Raw genomic sequence first — 27,772 nt, 5'->3', positions numbered from 1 at the left:
AATGCGCGCGTCTCTTCTTAGGCAAAAAAACCGTGTGCCAAGCCTTCCATGAAATATGCCAGGTCATTTGAAAAGGAGAAATTATCGGAGTCATTACCGCCAGAGTGTAATGGTTCTCGTGACAAAACTTTCCTCCGCCAGTATTTTTGTTACAGGGTGTGCTGCGCTTTGCCTTGGTTCACCTATGCGTATATATTTGTGGCGAAATGATAGTCAATAATACTAGGAATACAAGTCATTCTGTCTAGAACTGTCAGAACTGGCGCTTGACTGTAACTGCCGCTTCGTCGTCTTTGTCTGCCCTGAAATCTTTAGAAGTGGACTTGCAATGGCTGCTGCTGCTGATGATGATGATGATGGCAGTTATGGGTTATGATTTCTAATGGCAATATCTGATAAAGGGAGGTATAAATACAAAAGACTCCGATAACATATGTATTACAGAAAAGACGAACACCATTACATTCGCTCAGTACAAGTTTGTGCTAAAATGGCCACGAGTCTACTGGCTATATTTTATGTGGATCGGGAGATTTCGGTGCATATTTTACTTAGCGATTTGTTCTGCGTATTACACCTTTATATCTGCATTTCGTTATTGATATACTTCTAGGAACGACATAATTACTAGAGGGGAGAAGAAGGTGTTACATGCAGAATAAACAGCATATGAAGTGGTGCTACGAAGGCTCCTGTGTTGGTAATATCATGACTCGACAACACAGGTGAGGATAAAAAGCGCGTTAAATGCAAAATAAATCGCAGAGGAAAAGGTGCTTGTGGAGTCTCCTGCGGTGGTAATATCAGGACTCTACAGGACCACACTGCCGAAGACTTCCACAGCCATGACCCCTGTACTGAGGATGACGCCCAGAAGGAGTACGATGAAGGCGCCCTGAAGGAGTGTCACTGAGAGGGCCTTGGTCTCCACGTCCGGCCCTGCACTGCTCACCTCCCCATCTTCCTCCCTGGACTCCCTCTGCCGCCGCTGACTGCTGCGGCCTCCCTCAGCAAGTCAGCAACCCACTTCTCATACAGACCAGCCTTCCGATAGCACAGAGGAGCCTTTCATCTGAACTTTGCTGAAGCTTTAAGTCCCTCTGAAGTATTACCTATTTCGCTTCAGCTACCTTTACGTGACTTCATTCAGTTTAGGAAAGACTTCATGAGCTGGAGGAGTTAGGTGAAGCTCTCTTTAGCCTTCTCATTCCTAGGGGGGTGACTGAAGTTGAAAGAAATCCTATGTAAACAGCAAGAACTTAGCGGAATAATAGACCACTGGAAGGAAAGGGTTAAGGCATCCTCTTCCAGGTGCTTATAGAACCATCAGTTGTATTATTATTATTATTATTATTATTATTATTATTGTTGTTTCTAGTTTTCTTTTTTATTCTTTTTCTTTTTCTTTCTTCTTCTTATTATTATTATTTTCTGACTCTCACCATTGTCCATACCTCTACAGCAGTCATAATCTCGCCGTCGAAGTGTGTCTTCTTAAGGTGCTTCGTGAGGGATGGACCAGCCTGAGGGGCCGGGAAAGATGGACTCCCTACCAACACACACCTCACTGCTCCCGTCGTCCTCTGTAAAGCTCTCGCCGATTTTGTACTTTATGTCTCGCCTGCCGCCTAGATGTGCCTGTGTACTGTTCAATATATATAAGTACTGTAGTGGTTAAAGTACTGTTTTTTACTGAACCTACTCTTTGATGACGTCTGATGTATTTTTCCCCTTCCTGTCACTAGATAATTTTTTTTTCCAGCTCAGAGGCATGATTAGGAAGAGCCATCATTAATCCCCTTACTGCTAAAGCCTTCTCCTAAGCTCAGTAAGATCGTGTTGTAGCAGCAAGATTGGAAAAAGAAAATATTGACATCCTTGGGTTTAATGTAAATCACTTATAAAACCTTTTCCCATTCACTGCGGAACATCCTTTGTGTTTATACGTATATGGCGTACAAGAAAACACACAAGTGAATGAGGCACACTAAATCGCTAAGAAGAAAGTGTTAGAAGCTCTCCTAATCTGACGGGAATGTGGGACTGCGAATCTTACCTCTGCTCGGTGGCCTCTCGCAAACCATCCATTCATCTGCTTGGCGAAGGCTCTGAATACCGGGGACTCCGATTGGCTGGAAAACTTGAGATAGGCCTCCCCGTACTCAGGCGTGGTTACTTTGAAAGGAAAACGGTACATCTAATTAATCTCTCAAACAAATTCTTGCATGTGATACGTAGCGTGATAGGTCCCCCCGTACAAAGAAATACTGAATTGTGCACTTTGCTTCAATTCACCTGTGCTTACATTGGCTATTTTTCGCTACACAGATAGTCGCCCTGATCTGACTGCAGTGGATCGTCAATTCATCTTTCCTGAGCTAATTACAGAGTCAGACGAAGGTACACCCATGGGCAAATGACCTTCAGCAATCTTTTATTAACACTGTCCAGCATCTCTCGCCTCCCATTCCTTCCCAAACGACAGAGTATTCTTTCTTCTCATACTCTTTTGTTGTGCGGTTCATACTGCTGTCACATATAGAAATACCTTATGCAACACCTTCCACTGACACATACAATTGGAATGTATAGGCGTACTTTGCTCTTGGCTGTACCAGTGTAGAAAGGAAAAATTATTTACCATCAAGATTCTCATTAATTCTGAAAGTCGTGCCCCCTCGACACCACTGGCTCCATATAAACACTCCTGAATGCCCTTAACGTAAATGGTCTTTACTGTGTATACCCGAAGCGAAAGTCAGGAAAGAGGGCACTATCTCAGAGCTGGATAATGGAATGCTCGAGTGCACGGTATAAAGGGTAGACTGCGCTTGTTCCTATCCTTCACGTATTCTTGCTGCACCAGGTTTGTGGATAGGAGAAACAGGAGCCACTTGTATTCCACACTGAGGCGTAGTGACCTGTTTTTCTTCCATGCTGGCCAGAGAGGACCAAGGGCTAGTTGAGGGTTAAATTATACCTACGCCAAATATATCCTCTGACACTCCTCTGCTGCATTGAAGGTGGGGTATATTCTCAGGTGTAATTGTTGGATAGGTGCTTAGTCATCCGGTTATATTGGCAACGTCGGAGCCAGTTCAACGAGAAAAGATTCGGCAGCGTCGCGCCTTTGCTCGGGAAAAAGTTCGACTAATCAAACCATAAAATCATCAGACAAGCCGTGTTCTGACATTAAACCAACCTATACCTAACTGTCTCCGGCCTAACCTAACGCTAACCTACCATAATAGCTTTTTTGTTTGGGGGGGGGGGAAGATGACGAAGGTACGACAATGCCGAGTCTCTTATCAAGGCTCTCGATCCAACGTTGCCAATATGGCTGGATGATCAATTATACCCGGGAAAATAATCGCGGCCTTGACTGTCGCAAATCACTAAGAATCTTCAGCAATACAGAATATGTGATTACGTAGATGAACATGCGGGTACCTGTCAGCTGAAGCAACGAGTTCGTAAAGGGTCTCGGCACGTGGGGGACTTTTTGGCAACGTGAGAGAGGCGGTGAGGTTGCCGCGGTAGGCTGAGGCGAAGATGATGGCGAACACAAGCCAGGTGGTCACCAGGATGCGGGTGGAGGTGGTGGTGGGCAGCAGTGGCGGGAGACTGGCCTAACAGCATCCCTGTCACATCTTGAACCACTCTAGCCACACCTGCACCACCCCTGCCAGTGTACTCCTGCATCACACGGGTCACCTGTACACACAACATATATATAGTGCAGAATGTCAGTTAGCAATATACCATCATGTCGATTAAACATCTCAAAGAGCGAGGCCTTGTAGTCACGTCGCCACTGCGGGTCTAAAAGGTCTGAGACCGCCACGTGACGTTTCTTCTCGGCTTCCCACAGTCCGATCCATCGCAGTGGGGTCGACAGTGAATTTAAGCTAATGTAGCCACGATCATCGACAAATAAATGCAGCATGACAGGTACCCTTTCTAAAAAGAGTATCGGCACCCTTTCAGTGTGAGACATTATGATACACGGACTATGGTTTACGGGGAAATTACACGGATACATTGCTACTGCAGATGTGACAGAGTTGCCAGTTGGTAATATCTAACCCGGCACTCTGATACGGTACTGCATTTTAATGGGCATTGTAAATATCGGTGAATTAAACAGGCATGCCAGCACTACCGATTGAACCAGAGACGAAGCATTTCACAACTTATCCGACCTCAGGGTGCCGATATATATATATTTGTTTATCGAGGGTACAATACACCACAAAGGCAATCAAACACCATCGTGACCGTCTTACCGCGTACAGGACGACGGGAATGATCAGCAGCGTCGCTCCTATGGCCGTTCACACCTCTCCTGCCAGCGGATAGTACACACACTCCACACCTCTCCTGCCAGCGGATAGTACACACACTCCCACTACGGCCTCAGTCCCGGCTTGGCCATGGCGAAGGAGAAGTAGGCAAACTCGTAGGTGACCGTGAAGTCGTGGATCTTAGCCCGCACCGTCATGAGGATGTGGTAGACGGGGCACACTAAGAGACACACGCTGAACCACCAAACCCACCGCCTGTGTGTAAAGTTTGTATTTTTACACACTTTTGGCTGCCATATCTTTCGCCTGCAGGTATAGAGTTTACTTATTTCAACCCCTTAAATCCGCGGACGTCTACTTTTTTTTTTTTTAATTCTTGGTACGTTTAGTTTATAATTGTCTGATTTGGAGAGACTGGTCTTGGAGGGGTAAGGTATAGCCTCCATTAATTCCTCCAAGCCAAACCAAATCCAACCTAACCTAACCAGAACCAAACCAAAACAAACCTAACCTAACCTAACCTGACCTAACTAAACCTAACTAAAACCAAACCATAACCTGACCCAACTTAGCCTAACCTAACCCGGCCTAACTTAGACATCACCAACCTCTCCCCAAATAGCAGCACACAGGACTCGGAAGGTGAAGTTGAGGGCTCCTGCGACGGTGTGGAGGAGGTGGTAATCTGACCCTATGTATTTCGTCACTGCCCCGTCTTTCGTCTCTCCCCAGAACGGCATGAACGGCAGTGCGCTCACGTTCACTGTTGCGCCGTGGAAGCTGGATCGTGAGTGGATGGTGTAGGCTGGCAATCGTCCCTAATACCTTTTCCTAAGCGATTTATTTTGTGTGTGTGTGTGTGTGTGTGTGTGTGTGTGTGTGTGTGTGTGTGTGTGTGTGTTTTACTTTATCCTCTTCTGTGTTACGTAAATCCTTCCAATATCGCCATACTCTGCATAAATAACGTACAAAAGGCTAATAACCATTCATATCCGAAAACAAATCGCTATGGAGGATATGCTAGGGAGCTCCTTAACTAACGAGTGTACACGCCCAAGCCCCGGGGTCTCTCTTAAACCCTTCAGTACGATGACGCATTATGTCGTTTATAATTGCTACCTAAGGACAATTTATCATCTTGGAAAAACCCGCCAGTAGTGAAGGAGTTAGTAAAGTCTTCCTGTTTTTCTGTTTATATCTGGATGACTAGACCTTGAAAAAATATTGCTAACCTAGTCTATAACATTACCTGGATCCGAGAAAAGAGAGATGAGATTAGATAAGCCAAGTGGTAAAGCTAGATTACCAGTTTGTACAGACTCGCTTCCGGTACTTGGCAGGGAACACAGGAAGGGTTGAGAGGAGGTAAAGTCCACGATCAGGTGTCCACGATGCCACCTGAGCTAATTGGGCTCCGTCAACACTGTACGGCAGGTAGGAGCACACCTCACACCTGCTAGACAAAATGGATGTCTCTGTTTATATTAGAGAGAAAGAAAGGGAGAAATAAATAAATAAATAAATGAATAAAGAGACAAGCATAACTGGAAAAATAGAAAGAAATAAAGAGGAAGATACAAAGAGGTATAAATGATTTTATTTTTTTAACATCAAATTTTCCTTTATCCATACCGGGTACAGTTCATTTTCATAGACATCATCATTTAATATTTCTTTGCCCTGCCATTGGACGTATTACGCTTTTCTCTAACATACCTGGCTTCTTAAGACAGAGCCAATGGTCACTGAGGTCTTGGAAGGATTTAGTTACAAGGTCATATATCTTATTTACCGTATCTATCAACGTCTTGCCTCTTGTCGCCGGGGTCAGTAACGTTGAATTACTTGATAACGAGGGGTGTTCTGTCATTTCATTTGCTGATTTATCTTCTCTCTGAATAATACTTGAAATTTGTTGATTACGTTAAACTTTGACAAGACTGAATAGCAAAACTTGGCTAATTATTCACACTCGACAGGTTTACTGCTGTTGTTCTGTTATTGGCTCATTCTTATTGCTGGAGGGTAATAACATACTTCATCATCATCATCATCATTGTCGTCGTCAATTATCATCCATCCATCATCATCATCATCATCGTCGTCAATTATCATCCATCCATCATCATCATCATCATCGTCGTCAATTATCATCCATCCATCATCATCATCATCATCGTCGTCGTCAATTATCATCCATCCATCATCAACATCATCATCGTCATCGTCTTCAGTCATCATCCATCCATCATCATCATCATCATCATCATCATCAATCATCCTAATCATCATCATTATCATCATTTGTTAATTTCACCTGAGATTCTTGAAAACATTGCATCTTAAAGCCTCAAGATCTTAACCAGTGAAAGAAAGACTGAGGAAGACAGCAACAACCCTGACCAGGTGTGTAGTACGTGGAAGACTAAAGGTACACCTGTTAACTCATTAGAGACCTAGACAGAAAGGTGAAGGTGGGGCTGGCAGGGAGGGTAGTTCCTGTCGCTATGGGTATCGTAGTGTATATGTGTAATGTATCGTAGTGTATCTGTGTAATCCATCGTAGTGTATATGTGCAATGTATCGTAGTATCTGTGTAATCTATCGTAGTGTATATGTGTAATGTATCGTAGTGTATCTGTGTAATCCATCGTAGTGTATATGTATAATTTATTGAGTTTGGGGCTACACGGAAGTTGAAAAAAATTGACACTGATAATTTTCGTAGTACTGGCACAGATAACGATAAAAATAAATATATATCGAGTGAACATAGATTTTGACATTATAGACGTGCTTGTTGATTAGAGAGAGAGAGAGAGAGAGAGAGGGATGAGTCTCCTTGGTTACTAGACAAATCAACCCCTCAGTCTGATAACACCTGGCCATCGACTGAGCTGGAAGGGGTTACGGATCTTTGCCAGGTTAGAGTAAACGCACTATAGATTATTTTATTTATATTTTGGAGGAGAATGAGAGTAATAAACAAACAAATAAGCTAATAAATAAATAAAGATGTCCTCGTACTGAAGTGATTAGCCCATTGAACTACGTGACGCATTTTATTTATTTATTTATTTTTTTCTCTCCAGATAAAATTTTTGGATTCCGCGAGGCAATTTTTTCGTAGCGATGTGGGGCCGTATCCAAGCGCTTTATTTTGAGCGATTTATTTTGGCCGATTTTTTGAGAGATAATTTTTGAGCAATTTTTTAATAGATATTTCGAGCGATTTATTTTGAGCGATTTTTGGAGCGATTTTTTTTTTAAGAGATTCATTTCGAGCGATTTAATCTGAGCGATTTATTTTGAGCGATTTATTCCGAGTTATTTATTTTGGGCGATTTTTTGAGCGATTTATTTCGAGCGATTTATTTTGATCAGTAATCCCTTGTATATTACTGGTGGAAACTACGTTGATGTGAAAACGAAATAAATCAACAGGTAAAAGGGTGTTAAGGTGACATAAGTAAAACAAATCGTTAAGGAAGAGGTGTTAGGTAGACTTCTGTGCCTCTCAGAACTATACTCCTTTCACTGTAACTTGGCCTAAAATTGTCATCCCTCCGTCTAGAACGCTGTGTTGTGAATATAGATTAACACCACAGTAAGAAATGCTAGTCACGAAGAAGTGCTATGGAAAGGACTTGGACTGGAAGCATTACATCACTAAGCTACGTGGAAGAGGCTGCAAGAGGACGAAAATCTGGGCCAAGTTAAGGTGAAAGGACTGTAGTTTATTTTTGCTGCCTTTAAGTAATATTTGTAGTGACGTAAAAGTAGCAAGAAGAAGTAAAAAAAAAAAGGGATACAAAGAATTAACTCCATTCGCAACTAAGGAACGTTACCGCAAGAGATCTTCAGTGTGCAATGTCCTCAGAATAGATCGGTGAAGAGGAGGTGTTAAGGGAGCCTCCTGGACCACGAGAATGCCGCCGAAGGGAAACCCACTCATTACCAAGGCCTGATTCCAGCCCCTAAGTTTTTCGTAAGAGAGAGTAAGTGGCCGTGGTGTCAGTTAGCTGGGGGTGAGTGTGGCTGTGGTCTTTCTCGCCTGGGCTGTGGTATGAATAAATTATGGGGCTGACTAAGACCCTCACACACACACACACACACACACACACACACACACACACACACACACACACACACACACACACACACACACACACACACACACACACACACACACAGATTATTAACTTCTTGATGACAGTGACGGCAAATTTCTCTTTTTTTTAATATCTCCAGACGAATTTATTTTGCTTGAGACATTGAACTGGGCAGGTTAAGGATCAGTCTATGGGGTCAAGGCGTGTGATGTATATTCTCTCTCTCTCTCTCTCGCTGGGAACTAATATTAATCCCAAAGCCCAGGTGAACTCCGTGGGCGACATTCAGGGCAGCCATTTTCTACAGAGCAGCCACTGATAGCGGGCACTGACGTAAAATAACCAGGATTCCTTATAACGATGGCGTCCTTCAGAATGGTCCAAAAAAATGGGTAATTATATACAGTGATTTAGATTCGTCAGGTAATTAGGATCGTGCACTGGATATTGACTCATTAACGATGGCTGTCCTGATGATGACTAGGAATAATTGCCCACGACACTGCTATTACCTGCTGTTACCTTCTGTTTGTTTACCTGGCGTTGAGGGAACCAGTAAACAAGCTCTTCTCCAGGTGACAAACAGGTGAACATCTTTTCCCAGAAGCTGGTGGCATGAAAGGTAGGTTACTTACTTTCAAAAATCTAAGCACGTGAGAGGAATATGACTTTCAAGGTAAACTGAAACACGAATGATTACCGATGGCTATGTTTTCTTGCAGTCCATAAGAAATTTATATCTATCTATCTCTAGGCCTGTCTATCTATCTATCTATGTATCTATCTGTCTATATTAGGACACTCCATACTGTGTGTTAAATTCTATGTCCTCGGAGTTATATTTTGGGGGTGTAATTTTCATGTCTCAGTTGCAGACATCGTACTGACTTCCTTGGGTTAACATTTGTTCATCTTGCAAGTTATCAGAATTAATGTGTTCATCGGCCTTCTTCATATAACAAGCACTATGGAATGATCTGCCTCTGGCTGATGGATACTCGTGGAAAGGATGTCAAGTTATTAGCAGACTGTCACACATTTATTAGTGAATATTTTTGTGTCTTCTGAGATCGATTTACTTTTGCTCTTCAGAACACATTTCATTTCCTTATTTTTTCGCTGTACTCTTTGCGACAAGGTTTGTGCATGGATTCGTCTTCAAAGATTCACGCGACCATAATAGCGTTTTTCTTAGTACCTGGTCCAGTTCATGATTCTGTACATAGTGATTAGCCAATGAGATAATGTTTTCCATCAAAGTATTCAGCATATTCTGCCGGATATGGCAAATGCTGTTCAATTCAGCTGGCAATCGGAGTTCTGCCTACTCACTCCTACAGTCTCCGTCACTCCTTCTGATAAACAATATATTCTGTCTTACTGTGCTTTCTGCGTTTGCTGTGTGTGCTGTGCTGCATTTTCTTATTTTTTTTTAATGCAAGGAAGAAGGAACCAAAGGCCAGGAGCCCGCAAACCATTCCATCCAAGAAAAACAACAACACTAACAGACAGACAAATTCAAGATCCGTTCATTTCGAGATGCATGGACACACTGCTTGCTTGTTTATGGTTTCTATTTTTCTTATAATCCATAAACAACATATTATTTTCTTTTCTGTAGTTATTGGTGCTATAGTATGAGGCTTTCATGTGGTGGCATCAATATAGTCAGGCTGCTCAACTGCTTGGCTATACAAACGTCCTTTTAATTGCTTCCTTAGATCCCCTAAATGTAATTCCAATTCTTCAGTATTACCACATATTCCTGTTTCATTATTAACAGCAATTCGTCTTCTTTATATCTACTCTTAATGTCTTCTCAGTCGCTTTTTCTTTCCACCTTTTGGTTGTACTACTTTGCCATTATATTCCTTTGTTTCTTTAGTAGTCACGTAAATGCTAATAAAAGTAGTAAAAGTGTATTATATATTATTTACCGTGCGTCCAAAATGAATCTCAGAACCTGCTATGATCCCTTAGTTTATTATCCAGTAAATGAACGTACTTTAAAAAAATGGTGATTAATTAGCAGTGTTATGTTAAGCTTCATGAATATATATATATATATTTTTTTACTCCCCCAAAAATCTATAAAGTGTTACTGCCACAAAGGCGACGGCTTCGTAATTATGATAACGTATTGACGACCTAAATGACTTGCAGGGAAGGTAAGGACATCTTTTTGTATTAATTTATTTTTTTAAAGAATTTTTAGGTCTGAGTTCAGATTTGTTTTGCATTCTGTCAAGCTGATGTTTACATCTAGGTAATGTATCTACTCTTAAATATCTATCTATCTATCATCTGTCTGTCTATCATCTGTCTATCTATCTATTTTTTTTTTTTACATTGCGGATGATAAATAAACTCATCGGTCATACTCACTGCATTTACAAACTATGATTATCATGAAGCATTTTCCTCAGTCAAAATGATTTACCTTTTCATTCCAGCGATTACACCTGGAATATAATTAACACACCTGCAGCGAACGTACTTTACCATCATATGCAGCTAAATCTAGACCGTTTGTGCAAGTGAAGGAAAGATTACTATAGTGTTTTCACCTTAACTTGGCTTATATTTTCGGCCTTTCGTATCTTAGCTCACGTGGCTCAGTGGCAGAGAAGGCAATGCTGCGGCTCTTCATCCTTTCCATAGCACTTCTTCGTGGCTAGCATGATATTCTACCATTATTACATTTTTACAACTGAGTAGTTAAGAGGGAGAGACGGCAATTCTACGCCAAGTTAGAGTAAAAAGAGTATAGCAAATTAACTCCTTCCCTGACACAGACTCAGTTATTTTAGCTATCCTGTATAGAACTTAATTTATTTATTTTTTTTTTTGAGATGCAATAGCAATAAAAATGTTAAAATTAATCTTATGGTGCATGTATACTAAAGATACACATTTATTATTGTTATTATTATTATTATTATTATTATTATTGTTGTTGTTGTTGTTGTTGTTATCATTATTTTTTATTTTTTCGGGAAGTGGTCGTAATTACTTGCTGGGAAATACAAGCCTAAGTTTTTTTTTTTTTTTTTATATAGCCGCGACATGGTCTGGGGCTCCAAAATGTCATTCAGCTTTTCCTTTTCTTATAAGTTCCGCTGATTTTCGAGACGAGGGGAGTTTAAGGTGTGATCTTTGGGTGATGGACCGAGGTGCACATTAGTCAAGAGGGAGGGAGCCACAGTCAGACGGGTTACGCTCCATCACCACCCATTTCCAGACAGTCTCTCCACCATCACCACCCATTTCCAGCGGGTCTCTCCACCATCACCACCAATTTCCCGCCAGTCTCTCCACCATCACCACCAATTTCCAGCCAGTTCTCTCCACCATCACCACCAATTTCCAGCCAGTTCTCTCCACCATCACCTCCAATTTCCAGCCAGTCTCTCCACCATCACCACCAATTTCCAGCCAGTTCTCTCCACCATCACCACCCATTTCCAGCCAGTTCTCTCCACCATCACCACCAATTTCCCGCCAGTCTCTCCACCATCACCACCCATTTCCAGCCAGTTCTCTCCACCATCACCACTGGGGGAGAATAGTTACCTGTGGGAGTGAGCACAGGAACACTCTACATCACAGAATATCGCCCGTGTTTCTTTGGTATTAAAAATGGAAAAATTAAGACATTCAAGATGATTAACTACTATTACCCTTGAAGGTGAAATACTGTTATAAATATCTCTTCGTTTTTCAGCATGTGTATTTCAAAAGCAGGTAAAGGTAGTCGATAGTTAAAGCATTATTTCAGAACGGGAAGTGCAAAGGGACCAAAATCTAAGGACTTATTGATTTCACGTTCAGACGCTTTGAAGACAGAATACGTGTTGAGGATTCTATATCTAACCATTCTTCCACTAAACTAAGCCCACCGATTAAAAAAACATCCCCACTATTAAGCCTGGAATCTGATGCTCTTGATGTATTGTAATAAATGCTTGAGTTTTGCGAATAACTCTTTCAATACTATGAGTTCCTGGCCATTTTTTGTTTTTTTTTGTAATGAAGGAGGTAAACATTGACCCATTTTGTACTTAGACGCTATTTTCTATTTTTTTTCTCTCTTTTCTTTTAATGCTACTTCCAGGTGTCATTGTCCAACGTACGAAAAACTTCAAGATAGTGCCTTCATCGTACGCTTAGATCCAATCATGTAGCGAAACGTAAAGGCATGCAAAAACAAACAAATAAATAAATAAATAAATATAAATGGTCAAGGAATCTAGTTATGAAACGATACTGAACGGTATGTAAAATAAATCACCAAGGCATACGGGCGAGGGAGTCTCCTAAACCCATGAGAATACGTACCTTTGCCTGGGGTAGAATAACAGCAAGAAAGAATGTAAAAATCTTCCTCTTCTGAGAGTACTGGAGAGGGACGCCTTCACGTGGTGGTACTCATATGACCGGGCGGCTTCACTGCCTGCTTATACAAACGTCCCTCATATTACTATGGTGTTGGGGGGGGGAGGGACGCCTTCACGTGGTGGCACCGACGTAGAGGCGGTGGAGGTGCCCGGTTATAAAAACGTTCCTAGGCACTGGGGGACCTGGTGGCTCCTATCATACTGGAGCCGCCCATGTCTGGATCCCCCGGTGGTTACCCACATATACTCCCTCACTACCTCTGGGGTCGCTAGTGGTGTTATCCCTGGCATATGACCTCCTCTTGCTGGGCTCCGTGGTGGGTGGAGGGGTGAGGGAATGAGGAATATTTTGCTGTATATGGCATCATTTAATAATAATTCTGTGGATGATCATGCATCTTTCCCTGGCTTTTCAGACTCACGATCCCTCATTGCCACTCTGGAGTCAATCCAGCCCCTGGGGCCTGTCCTCCTTTGTCCCAGCGTAGAGCTGCGACTGGGAGTCATTCACGTCGCGTTGGTACGGCACTGGGGTTAGGCCCAGAAGATACGGTACCTGAGTCATACAGAAAATATCTATTGCTGCAGGCTCTGTGGGTGGGTCAGTGCTGGATGTTGACTTTTTTATTTTTTATTTTATTTTTACCGCGTCATTGTTTCACCTTGTGGCAGAAACCCTAAAATTTCTTCCCAGGGGGATGGAAGCATTGTTATTGAGGTGTCCTCCCCGGAAGAGAGCTCCCGTTCACTGGCTCTGACCTGTTTATGGTAATGATGTTTCATGTATTCCTCATGCTATATTTAATCGGTGTTAGGGTGTGATTTTTTCCCGTGACTTCCTCCGATACTCAGAGGTACAGCTGTTGGGGGAACTGCTATCCTCTGGTGCGGTGACTGTTGAGCGCCTGCAGAAGAAAACAGGTGGTGTTCTGACACAAACTCCGACCTAATACCTGACATTTGACAAATTAAACTTGCCTGCTTCTATGAAACTTGCTTAGCTGCCACTTCCCGTGAAGCCGGACATGCCAGTTCCAAATTGGTGTTTCCACTATCAAGGAACACGTTAGCCGTTTTGCCGCCATGCACAGGCTGGTCTTCCCGGTGTCAATGTTTCCTGTGGCGAGACAAGCCATACCAGTGACTGTCCGGGACTTAAATGCGATCACTATGGGGTTCCCTATGGTATAACTTCTCGAAACTGTACTCGTAATTGCCTGGAGAAGGAGATTTTGTCCATTCGTGCACTCGAGAAGGTTTCGTTTCCTGGAACAAAGTACAGAGCCCAGACTTGCTTCTTCCAGCCCGAAATTACTTATGGTTTTGTCCTTTCAGGAGCACCTGTGCGCCCTCCTGTCCTGGGTCTCAGAAGCTGCCTCGACCCACTCCATTGCCCACTTCTCCATCTGTTGATATGCCGGATGCTCTCCCCTAGGTTAACACTGCTTGTGAGACTGGTGTTCGCTCATCCTCTTCTCCGACTGTTTCTGTCCCTAGTTCCTTGACTGAGGGTTGGCTCACTTCCGTTGTGGTGGTGGATGTCGTCGCTGATGTGTCTCTCTGTCCTGCCTTATCCAGCCTGCCCGAAGTTCCATCTATACCTGGCAAACGTCACCGTGGTTCTTCAGAGTCCTCAGAGCCTGAAGACCATCCACCTAAATTCTCTGTTGTGGAACCTTGTGTCGACCTCTCTGCTGTTCCCTCTGCCGTGGAGTCTCTGCAGTCTAGCCAGGTGGAGGCTGAAGTTGGTAGTTTGCCTCTGGTCCTGTCCTTACCTGGGAATGGTGCTGCATGGATCGTACAGTTACCCAATATTTCTGGACACACACACACACACACACACACACACACACACACACACACACGCATGGGAAATAAAACAACAACTTTCCTCTTAATGCAACTGTAATTTAAATCATACCTTATTCATCAGTATGACCTAAAAATAAATTAAGTAGAATAAACAAAGACTCTTCTCCCATGAAATGTACCCAAAAGATCCCTAAAAAAAACAAAAAGAAAAAAAAACAGCAGCATTAACCTCTTCAGTGCGAGTATGTCTTTGTAATTTATTTTTCCTAATGACATTTTTTTTTTTAAATGAGAGACTCGCAATGAAGGGGTTAACTAAGTAGATATATCTCAAATTTTAGAGAAATTTTGATTTTTTTTGCCATTTATTATGGGGGGAAAGATGCGAGGGAGGTAAAAGTTGGTTGCCATGGTTACGCAGGATCAGTAAACAAGTGAAGGAAGTGAAGGAGGGATACACTGCTTGTCTTGGTAACGCAGGATCAGTCAACGTGGAAGCAGAGCCATACAGGTTGCCAAAGTAACGTCGCATCATCACACAAGCGGGAAGGATGCAAGGGAGGCGGGTCCGCATTGGTTGCCATGGTTACGCAGCATCCTAATGTACCCATCCTCACCCCAGTTAGTGCCCCAGGAGTTCTTCACCAGCCAGTAGTCCTTGCCCGTCTCTTCATCCCTGCCGTACCCCACCGCCAGGACAGCGTGGTCCAGGTAGTGTGGGTTGCAGGTAGGTTCGTCATACACACCTGCATAGAAGGGTGGGGAAAATGAAGTTATGTTTACAGGTGAGAAATGTGATTGAGTCTCTGTATGTTTGTGTGTGTGTGGATGTGTTTCTGTGTCTGTCTGTCTCACTCTGTCTCTGTGTGTCTGTCTGTCTCTGTGTCTGTCTGTCTGTCTCTTACACGTTACTTAGTTCTTACGAGTGTTTTTCGTTTTTTTACAACAAATCACGTCGTCAGGGGCCCCTCTCTCTCTCTCTCTCTCTCTCTCTCTCTCTCTCTCTCTCTCTCTCTCTCTCTCTCAGGAACCTCAAACTCTCTCACCCTTATGGTAAAAGCGGAAGCTGTCTTTGGAAGCATCAATAGCAATAGCGATAGGGCCGACGGCAGCCACGGCACTCCTCAGGGCGTCTTCATCTCCTTCAGGTAGATCAACGTATCCTGTGTCCGTCGCACCTGTATACTTGGGATTGTAGAGGCACTGGGGCAGCTCCTGTGGGTAAGATAGATTGATAGATAGAAGGATAGATAGATACAGATTTGACAGGAACAGTTGGATGGATGGATAGATGGATGGACAAATGGATGGACTCATAAACAGGTGGGCAGATAGACAGGTGGGCAGATAGACAGGTGGATAGATATAGATGAGTAGATAGGGGGACGGATAGACAGATGGATAGATAGATATAGGCAAATAGATCTGGCAGCAGCAAGAATAAGTCACCTTACTGATGGTGTTAAGAGGACGAGTATAGGAGTCAACGTTTGCAGGGAATGCTCACACCGCAATGACAATAATAAAGTAGTAGTAGTAGTAGTAGTGGTAGTAGTAGTAGTAGTAGTAGTAATGGTAGTAGTAGTAGTAGTAGTAGTAGTAGTAGTAAAAGCAGTAAAAAAAAATAAAAAAAGCATTAAAAAAAATAAATATTACCAAAACAACAGCACTAAATGATTCACTCATCTCACCTCTGCTTTATAAGGGTAAGCATCTTCCGTATCAATCCCATCGTTATTCTTTACATACTGAAAGGCTACATCCATCAGCCCTCCATCGCAGCCATTGTTTCCAAGGGTCATGGTACAGTCAACGAGATTCTGCTCCGAGAGACTCACTAACTCGCCCGTCTTGCGGAAGTGTTGGCCCTCCAGTGATCCAGTCTAATAGGGAGAGCAATGCGGGTGAGGCTGCGTGTGTGTGTGGGTGGGTGTGGGGGAGATTAAACCATTTATTTCGTTTATCATTTATCCCTCTTCCTGTTGAAATTATTAGCCCACTAAAAAAAAAGATTGAAAACAAAAAATAATGCAACTGACCGCGGAAAAAGCCCAACAAGACCCGCATAGTCCTTGATCCTTCACTTCCGTCACTGCCCCCTTCTCACGCCAGTCCACAGAGTCCGGGATCACAACGTCGGAGTCCGGACCGATGAAGGTGGAGCCGGTGGAGGGACGGCCAGACCTCAGAGCTGGTCCCCTGAAGCCGTTTAATGAGGAGACAAACTCGTGCTGGAGCTGAGGAGAGATAGTTGACAACATTTGAGGTCCTGCAATATATCTACAGTCATTTATCTCAACTTGGCCTAATATTGCCATCTCACCAGCTTGAATACTGAGTTGCAACAATGGATTAACGCTAGAATACGGTGCTAGTCACGAAGAAGTGCTATAGAGAGGATGTACAGTCGCAGTGCTGTCTCTTTCCACTACTGACCTACATGAGCTAGGCTGCGAAAGGAAGATAAGTCGACCAAAGCTAATTGGAAGACAGTACAGTAACACAAACTTCAAAAATAATAATAATAATAATAATAATAATAATAATAATAATAATAATAATAATAATAATAATACATAAGAGAAATATATCACAAGCAAAAGCAATCCTAGTTACACTAAGGGAAGAATTTCTGAATTTTACTCATTTTTCAAAAAGTTGGTAGGGGGGATTGGGAGTAATATATATGTGATTTTTATTGGTGGTAATGGTGCTGGAGAGGGGCCTTCACGTGGTGGCACTGATATGGCCTGGTGGCTCCCCCTCTTGCTCATACAAAGGTCCCTCAGCTCCCTCCTCATCCCCCGAAAGGAGGATGGTGGACTGCAGAAGGATAGTTTCAGCCTGCAGTCCACTGGGTTCACATGAGACTGCAACTACTACTACTAATAATAAAACTTTCATGTATAGTCCACTCAAATAAAAGTTCATATTTTCTGTCTTATATATTTCGCTTTTACTGGCTAATATTCCTAAGCTAAGAGAGTCATGGTATGTTTCTCGACCATAGATGATTCCCTGTGATATGATGCGTAAATGACGGTAATTTTTTTTCCTAATTGTGAAGCAGGCTCAGTGAAATAGTAGACTAGCTTTTATCTTTGAGGGAGAAAGGGAGAGAGGGAGAGAAGAGGGAGTAGACAGAGTAAAGAGGAAGGATGGGGGGGAGAGGAGGGAGAAAAGAGGGAGGGAGGAGGGAGTAACGAGACAGAAAAGGAGGAAAGAGTCAAGGAGAGAAAGGTAACTGCGTGGACGGGGGAAAAGAGGACTCCAAACTCCTTACCATGTCACCAAACTTGTTCATCCGCATCTTGAACGATTTCTGGCCGGTACCATAGAGTCTGTTGTGTTCTGCGATCTTCTGTTTGTTCTCCAGGTATATGTTCATCCGTAGTTTCTCCTCTGCTTGGGTTTCGTAGGATTTGTTGTACATCACCTGGGAATGGAAAAATGTTACCTCTCAGACGGGAAGAATTCAGTATTTAAGATTCTACTGCTTGAGCTACTGTGTTAAAAATAATAAAAATAATGAAAATGATGACGATAATAATAATAATAATAGTAATAATAATAATAATGATAATAATAATAATAATAATAATAATAATAAATAGTCTTACCTTAAATGTCTGCCACTCATCCATAACAACACGGTAGAAGGAGACTGCTGATGCGGATGTCGCCATGGCAACCACCAGCACTATTCCCGCTAACCCCTTCATCTGTGAATAAAAACAATAGTCACACTCCTTTAATCTTTCCAGGTCTTTATGATGAAACGTTCCTTATCTATGTATATTTAACAAGGAATTTATATTTTATTTGTAGTACGGACACCAAAACTGCACAGCATAATCTGAGTGCGGTGTTACTAGGGCATGACAAAGCTGTAGTATTATCGTGAAACTTCTCTTACACATTTAGAAATAAATCCTTGGGCTATTTATGATCTATTTTGAGAACAATTTAGCTGCTGTCTATGGGATGGGTCTTTACAAAAATCAATGTTATATCCAGGTCCCCAACTTTACTGCTAGGTGAACGGGGACAAGGGAGGAAGGAAGAAGCTTTGTCTAAGAGTCTGATCGGCCCCAGAATTGAAGGGAATGAGGGACAAGCCACCTACCTTGAAGTACAGCAAGACAGACCTCCTCCTAGTGGACCAAAGGCACGACTGACCATCACACACTCCCTTCCCTCTATATATACCCATACCCATCCATCCACGCCCTCCTCTTTTGATGCCTCCACCTCCCTCTATGTATAATATGAAGCTGTATTCCTTTATTGTATGTTTCAGTAATGAGGTGTATAGTTAATTTAGTGGTATATGACCCTACCAACCATCATACCTGCCCACAGAGGTATATAATAAATGATATAAGTATTCAGGAGCCATTTATTTATTTATTTTCTTTTATACAGTAAATGGTAACACAGTCCCCCCCTTGAGAGTAGCCATTCCAAATAAATAATAATCTTACCATAAACCTTAAGAAATACACCATTATTATTATTATTATTATTATTATTGCTGTTATTATTATTATTATTACTATTATTACGATTATTATTATTATTATTACTATTATTACAATTATTATTATTATTACTATTATTACAATTATTATTATTATTACTATTATTATTATCATTATTATTACTATTATTATTATTATTATTATTATTATTATTATTATTATTATTATTGTTATTATTATTACTCTGGTCTTTGTAAATAAAAGCATCTAGAAAAATAGAAACATAACACTAGGAGATTACTAGATAGGACGGCCCTTGTTGGCAGGTCCTAGAAGTGTATGACTATTATGATAAGACAAGGATAGCAAAAATAAGTCTCTCCTCTTAAATCTTCTCTGTTATTCTTCCACTTCCTCTTGTTTTTTCCTCTTCTTATTCCTCCCATTAACTTTATTCATATCCTTTATTACCCTACATCCTCATTCTCGGCCTTCTTCTCTTGTGTTATTCATGCAATCTATATTGATATTGAAAAGACATAATGAAGCAAACCAGGGGACATTAATGAGCAGTTTGGAAAATAAATCGCTAAGGAGGAGGTGTTAGGGAGCATCCTTACCCTGTGACGCAACTGGAATAAGAAAAGGATAGCAAAGAATAACCGATTTACTTTGTTCTTTGTTTATCTTCGACACTATCAGTTCGGCTTATAATCTGATACTTGTGGTTCTCAGTCTTCCCCTCCTTATGCTTCCATTAGTTTTGCTTCTATCCAATACCCCTCTTAATCCTTCCCCCTCATTCTCGATCTACTTCTCCTCATCACCATTATTATTATTATTATTATTATTATTATTATTATTATTCCTTTACCTCACCCGCATGTGCGAAAAATAGGCGAGATGATTATGAAAATGAAAATAATGATGATAGTTATTATTATTATTATTATTATTATTATTATTATTATTTATCATCATCATTATTATTATTACTATCATTATAACCCCTCTGACTCACACATCTACAGTGCTTCATTCCAGACAAGACCAGATCTCATTCACCTATGAGTGAGTCAGACAAACCAAATCATCCCTAACACCAATAACACCAATATGATAACACGCATCAGATAAACACACATACACCAGTTATCATTCACCCTCCTACCGTAGCCTCGATAACGCCCTCCCCTCAGAGATACTGTATTTACAAGCAAACACACTTGGGTCGGCTACAGCTCTCCTTATCATTCTCTTAACTGCGTTAGTCTGCCCCTCCGTCTTCTTGGCCAAGCGCTTTCGTCGTCTTCACCATCGTCGTCATTAGCCATTTCAGTGTCATGTGAGTTTTCGTTTGTTTTATCGGGAATTATCATCATATCATCATCATCATCACCATCTTCATCATCCATCATCATCATCATTATTATCATCATCTTCAAGACGAAAAATTGCCATCTCTTCGTCTTGATTTCTGCTCTGTAACAAATGATTAATACTAGAATATGATGCTAGTCACGAAGAAGTGCTACGGAAAGTAAAAACCTGGGCGCCTTAGTGGTATTATTATTATTATTATTATTATTGGTATTGTTGCTGTTGTTATTATTATTACATAGAGCATGAGAGGGATTGTGAGATGTGGAAAATTGTGCTTGTGAGTGTGTGTGTGTGTGTGTGTGTGTGTGTGTGTGTGTGTGTGTGTGTGTGTGTGTGTGTGTGTGTGTGTGTGTGTGTGTGTGTGTGTGTGTGTGTGTGTGTGTGTGTGTGTGTGTGTGTGTGTGTGTGTGTGTGTGTGTGTGTGTGTGTGTGTGTGTGTGTGTGTGTGTGTGTGTGTGTGTGTGTGTGTGTGTGTGTGTGTGTGTGTGTGTGTGTGTGTGTGTGTGTGTGTGTGTGTGTGTGTGTGTGTGTGTGTGTGTGTGTGTGTGTGTGTGTGTGTGTGTGTGTGTGTGTGTGTGTGTGTGTGTGTGTGTGTGTGTGTGTGTGTGTGTGTGTGTGTGTGTGTGTGTGTGTGTGTGTGTGTGTGTGTGTGTGTGTGTGTGTGTGTGTGTGTGTGTGTGTGTGTGTGTGTGTGTGTGTGTGTGTGTGTGTGTGTGTGTGTGTGTGTGTGTGTGTGTGTGTGTGTGTGTGTGTGTGTGTGTGTGTGTGTGTGTGTGTGTGTGTGTGTGTGTGTGTGTGTGTGTGTGTGTGTGTGTGTGTGTGTGTGTGTGTGTGTGTGTGTGTGTGTGTGTGTGTGTGTGTGTGTGTGTGTGTGTGTGTGTGTGTGTGTGTGTGTGTGTGTGTGTGTGTGTGTGTGTGTGTGTTTTAGTCCTACAATAAAATCAACAGCAGGTGTCTTTTTTAAGGTGTAAGGCCAGGTGTGTCGAGCGCTAGCTACCCAAACGAAGACACCACTACACCTGCCACACCTTCCACTGTCCTTCTCCTCAACGCACCTACAACAGGTTCGTGGTATTACAGTGACTTACGTAATTTCATCGTACCACAGCATAACACCACCGTACCGTATGTCACCTGCACAGTACCATATGACACCTGCACAGTACCATATGACACCTGCACAGTACCATATGACACCTGCACAGTACCATATGCCACCTTCACCGTACCATGTCATCTTCACAGTACCATATGTCACCTTCACAGTACCATGTCACCTTCACTGTTCCATATCATGACGTCACTATACTCTGCTCTTCACGGCATTAACAACACTGTATCATGTTCGGGGTATCACGGTGAAGTTGCTACTGGACCCGTCGATCGCAAGTAAGCAACTGATCCTAAAGGGTAGTCCCTTAGATCCCCTTCTCCTTTGGTGTTGTGTCTGCTTCTATGTGTGCAGTGTGTTGGAGAGAGAGAGAGAGAGAGAGAGAGAGAGAGAGAGAGAGAGAGAGAGAGAGAGAGAGAGAAGACTAAGTGGGAGTGTGAGGAAGTGAGCAATGGGAGAGAGGACAGTGAGGACAGTGAAATATTGTAGAGGTAAGGGGAGGAAGGAAATTTTTCAACCTCTTCAGTGTGATGATGCATTTTTTATCTTCTTGCTGTCACCTGGGAATATTCATTCATTCATTCATTGCCAGACGCCATGTATCCCAAACGGGGTGGTCAAGGGCTTAGAGTTAATTGTTTTACAGGGAGGGGCACTAATCCTCCACCAACCCCACTTGACACGTAGTAAAAAACTAAAAACAATGTATGGGTCTCTCGTGAACAAAAATAAGCAGAGGAACCTGCTGGTGTGGTGCTGGCTCAGGTGTGTGGAATAGCATCTCAGGCACAGGTGGTTTGAGTTGTCAGATTGTTTAACAACCTGTAAAGCGCACCATGACGTGAATCGGTTAAAAAAAAGGCCAAAATATGACACACATCGGCGGGAAACTTGTCTCTTCCTTTGTTTGACACGATGTGCATCATGGCGCGTTGTACAGGATGGTACCTAATGACTCGATTGGAGACCATGCATGAAAGGGCTAAGACTAGACACAATAACAGACGAGATGAAAGTATTTTTTTTTTTTTTTCGGGAAGATAACCAGAGGAAAAAAATATTGTTGTGGATGTGGGCATACACAGACAAAGTACATCTTCATTTATTTCCTCTTAGACTTGACGAAACGAATCTCGAGTATTTATGTTGAGGAGGGAAGAACACCGGAGATGACTGATCGGAGTTTGTAATCACTCGGTACACACACACACACACACACACACACACACACACACACACACACACACACACACACCAAGTATCCAGAAGGTTGAAGATACGTAGAGTGTAGCCGCCAAGCAAATACACTAGGTTCTGGACGCCAGCTTGGCAGGGAACAGCATAAGGTAAGTTAAAGACGTTTCAGCTTAATTAATAGGAAGATAAAGTTTGACGAGACGGGAGGAAACAGAAAACAAAAGTGAAATTGAAGTAGTGTGGCCTGATACTTGAGAGACAGAAATTGATAACTACCACGAGAGAGACTAAAAAAAAAACAAAGGATTTTCATTTCTACGGCGATGAACACTATTGCAGATCCCACATAGGAACTCGGTAAGGTGTTTGCAGCAAAGATTTGGCTATTATCTCCAACGTTCATGCATCAGTCACTTGGTCTTTTCAGCTAATTTTTCACAACTCCTTTCACTCACATTCATGCCACCAACAAACATGAGAATACGTCATTGGTGTCAAACGTACTTAATGACACACCCATGTTACATAATGATGCTGTCCCATTATGTAACCAACTGTACCTGCAGCCTTCCTTCCCTACCGTACCGTTTCTCATACGTGATCCTCCACACTCCATTCCTTAGTCATCACACTACCTATGCATTTTAAGGCATTCATCCTGCACTCCATGTCTTCGTTTCTCCCCCAAGCCAAAACTCTAGTGTTCCCTGCATTCATTTTCGGATACACACATCGGAAATCATTCACCAGACTCTGCAACTTTCATTCATGAGACCTGTAAGGGGAACTACTGGATTTTTCCTTTTTCTAACCCGTGCTGTATCTCCCTGCTTTGTTACAGTGTTGGCAGACCCATCGGGGGCGGGAGTGGGGTACAAGCATGTCTGGAGCCACGCAGTGTTTGGGGCCACGCAGGTTGCAGCCCAGGTGTACTCCCCCATCATGGAGGAGGCGCTGCAGGCCAGTTGGTGAGCTAATTAATGCACTCCCAAACTTCCTCATCCATCCGTCTGGCTCTCCACGTAACCCCACATGTACTCGCACAACTAATTCCCACTCCTCCCACTCCTGATTTGTCTTTCCAAAAAAATTCACTCCCGAACTTCCTCATCTACCTGTCTGGCTCTCCACGTAACTCCACATGCCATTCGCAGATGACAAAATCCCAATCCTCCCGCTCTTGATTTGTGTCTTTTCAAACAAATTTCAAGCTTCACGTCCTTACCTTATGCCAGGTTTCCGTCTTGTATAATTACTTTAGTTAATGATTAAACATGATATCCTTTATTTAACCTAAAACACAAAAGATACAGCCAGGTGTGTGTCTAGAGGTGCGCTTTTTACCAACCAACCTTTCCAACTCTGACACAAATTCTAATGAGCCAATTGCCCTTTTTCTCACCTGCAGATACGCTGTTTGTGAGCTTGTTATTGGCTGTTTATATACTGTGGGTGACGTGCCTGCTGGGGGGAGGTGACGGTGAAGGAAGTATGGAAAATCAAGGCTCCATTAATACCCTGTCCTTCCTTGCACCCCAAAATGTGACCATCAAGTTAATCGTGGCGGAGGAATCGTTCTGTGATGTGCCGGATCTTCAGGTGAGGCGTAAATGAGGGAGTCATTAGATAGATTGGTGGACTGATAGATAGACTGATAGATGGATGGACAGATAGAGAGATAGATGGCTGGATAGATGGATGGCTAAATAGATAGATAGATGGAGAACAACTTGAATTACAGTGCATGGCTTGTGTTCACTGTCATATAGTGTACTAATGCGCTGTTTTACACTACCTTGCACTACACCACACTACCCCACCCTACCCTACACTACCCTACCCTACCCTACCCTACACTACCCTACCCTACCCTACACTACCCTACCCTACACTACCCTACCCTACACTACCCTACCCTACACTACCCTACCCTACACTACCCTGCCCTACACTACCCTGCCCTACACCACCCTGCCCTACACCACCCTGCCCTACACCACCCTGCCCTACACTACCCTGCGCTACACTACACTACACTACACTACACTACCTTACACTACCCTACCCTACCTTACCCTATGCTACCTTACCCTACCCTACCCTACCCTACCCTACCTTACCCTATGCTACCTTACCCTACCCTACCCTACCTTACCCTATGCTACCTTACCCTACCCTACCTTACCCTACCCTACCCTACCCTACCTTACCCTATGCTACATTACCCTACCCTACCCTACCCTACCCTACCCTACACTACCCTACGCCACCTTACCCTACCCTACCCTACCCTACACTACCCTACAGTACATGGGCTGTGTTCTCCGGCAGATGGTGTTTTACGTGCTCACAACAGCTGGCAACACGGAGCATCGTGAGGTCATCCGGGCCACCTGGGGACACGCCAGGTGGTTCAGCGTCTTACGCCACAAGGCAGGTGGTTTCAATAAAAAAAAAAAAAAGTAAAAAAAAAAGAACAAGAAAAATAAAAAACAACTAAGAATGAAAAACGAAAATAAAATCAAAACAAAAAATGATGAAAGAAAATGAGAAGTCAAAATAGAAATGAAAAAAAAAGAAAAAAGAAAAAAAGAAAGAAAGAAAATGAAAGAAGGAGCAATGAAAATAGATTAAAAAAAAGAAGATCGTTTATTAAGAGCAAGACCAAAACACATCCAAATTTACATCATTATTCCTGACATCAGCTAACATCAATCTTATCTGATTTAGGTCACACAGGCAGACGGTTTATTCAGGGTGAAGGAAATCTGAAGGAAATATGAAGGAAAGCTGTCTATGCATGCGTACCTGAAGGCCCTATCTAGCGTATTTAATTCCACTGTCTCTTCAGCTGAGTGAAATCGTCTGAAACAGCGAGAAAATTAAGAAATGCGTCCTCATACCTAAGGGGTTAGCTCCAAGAACGTCATTTAATTCTCGTAGACTCTAGACGATTTTATTCACACCTGTCAAAGTAAAGTGATTAATTTTACCTACCCATACTAACCCCCTTTACTACCAGGCGTCAATCCCAAGATGAATAAAATCGTCTGGTAATATAATTTCTCCTTCTCTCCTATAGTGTCTACGGGAAAAAAATATATATAAGATTTTTTAATGTGTTTGATGATTCTATTTTTTTTTTCCTCGTTGCTACTGTAAACTTAATATGACTTTATTAGATTCAATTGGTTAATGTTTTATTAGATAATGTTGGTTAATTTCATGGTGGGTGACAGAGCGACTTGGAGGCGTTTTGTCTGCGGCCACCCTTTGCGGGATTAGGGCTTCGGGTTATAGTATGAGATAGATAGTTAATATTTGTCTTTGTTTTGTCTTGAACATAGTATACTTTAATAGTTTTAGTAAAATTAATATGACATTCTCGGGTGTAAGTGGCAAAGGGCTGTTATTTTTTTTTTTTTTTTTATCCCTTAGATGGTGATAAGTACGATAAAAAAAAATGATCCTAAGTTTGAGTGGTTAATGTTACTTTTATCGTTCCTTCCTCTGGTTAATGTTACCTTTATCGTTCCTTCCTCTGGTTAATGTTACCTTTATCGTTCCTTCCTCTGGTTAATGTTACCTTTATCGTTCCTTCCTCTGGTTAATGTTACCTTTATCGTTCCTTCCTCTGGTTAATGTTACCTTTATCGTTCCTTCCTCTGGTTAATGTTACCTTTATCGTTCCTTCCTTTGGTTAATGTTACCTTTATCGTTCCTTTCTCTGGTTAATGTTACCTTTATCGTTCCTTACTCTGGTTAATGTTACTTTTATCGTTCCTTACACAGGTGCTCTTCGTGCTGGGCATACCAAAGGACAACCAAACTCTGAACGCACTTCTTGATGAGAGCCAAACATATCATGACCTTATCGTGGCCGACTTTGAAGACACGTACCGCAACCTGAGCTACAAGGACCTTACCGCCCTCTTCTGGCTCCAACACCACTGCTCTGCCCCAACGTACGTCACCAAGACAGACGACGACGTATTCATAAATATTTTCGTGCTTGGTGAGTATATTGACAGCCTTGAGAACGGAACCCTGAGTGCAAATACGTCCCAGTCTGTAGGAAGTCAAGAGAAGGGGACTACAACTGGGACTGACGAAAGGGGTACCCAGACGTCGAAACCCAGTGCAATGAAGAAATCTGGAGCTACGGGAATAGGCCGAAGGGACAAGATCCGCTGTATGGTCAGGAATAACTCCATCGTAATCAGGGATGAGGAGATTCAATGGTATGTCAAGTACTCAGAGTTCAAGGAAAGTGTTTATCCTCCTCATTGTTCTGGCACCGCGTTCGTGATTGAAAGAGACGCAATTCCCGCCCTTTTTTCGGCCAGAGTCTCAACCCCGCTGTTTTGGCTGGAGGATATTTACGTCACGGGGATGCTACGGGGAACTGCTGGCCTCTCTCTCGAGTCCATGAGCCATTTGTACCTCCTCAACATTGGTGAGCCCTTTGACCCTGCCCTTCTTAAAGATCGAATGGCGTTTTACCTCTTACATGGTCCAAAACAGGAAGGTATTCGATATCTTGTGGGGAATTTGTGGAACTTGACACTCGCAATGGAGGGTGTTATAAAGGAATGAATCTGACCTGTACGTTAATAATCCAAGCCTGGTGTGTGTTTTGCCATCTATATCGTTCTTTGTATTTTTTAATGCAAGGAAAAAGGAACCAAAGGCCAGACTCTCTTAAGACTGTTCCCTAAAAACAAAAGTAAAATTAAAAAATAACAGAGAGCCAAATTTAAGATCTGTTATTCGCCTGTTTAATATTGTGTGTGCCAGTAACATAATTCACTGAGCTGAATAAACACTGATTTTTACACTAATATTAGTTCATACTATCTGTACACATGAAAGGTATACTGAACACTCTCAAGTCTTCATTCTGGTTCACTTGGTAGGGGTTCCAGGGCTGTATTTATCACAGCATACTGTTGCTCATGAAGAATTGTACTCTAAG

General features: G+C 42.3%; 1 protein-coding gene and 1 pseudogene across 1 annotated transcript; both read right to left on the bottom strand.

Moving 5' to 3' along the window:
• Positions 1–811: 811 nt before the first annotated feature.
• LOC145416926 (uncharacterized) lies at positions 812–14,204 on the bottom strand (annotated as a pseudogene).
• A 955-nt stretch (positions 14,205–15,159) lies between these two features.
• On the bottom strand, positions 15,160–18,347 carry LOC145416887 (procathepsin L-like). The gene is made up of 6 exons (XM_080285753.1): positions 18,246–18,347; positions 17,909–18,061; positions 16,665–16,862; positions 16,317–16,508; positions 15,672–15,840; positions 15,160–15,371 (listed from the first exon to the last, which is right to left on the bottom strand). Exons 1-6 carry the CDS (start codon positions 18,345–18,347, stop codon positions 15,160–15,162), a joined length of 1,026 nt encoding a protein of 341 aa, XP_080141879.1.
• Positions 18,348–27,772: the final 9,425 nt, after the last annotated feature.

The sequence above is a fragment of the Coenobita brevimanus genome, chromosome 108 (genome assembly GCF_032717465.1).
Source record: "Coenobita brevimanus isolate Jiangsu-jjx chromosome 108, ASM3271746v2, whole genome shotgun sequence".
NCBI classification, from domain to species: domain Eukaryota; kingdom Metazoa; phylum Arthropoda; class Malacostraca; order Decapoda; family Coenobitidae; genus Coenobita; species Coenobita brevimanus.
Note: the sequence above shows the minus strand (reverse complement) of the source record. Positions and strands in the feature narration are given on the sequence as shown.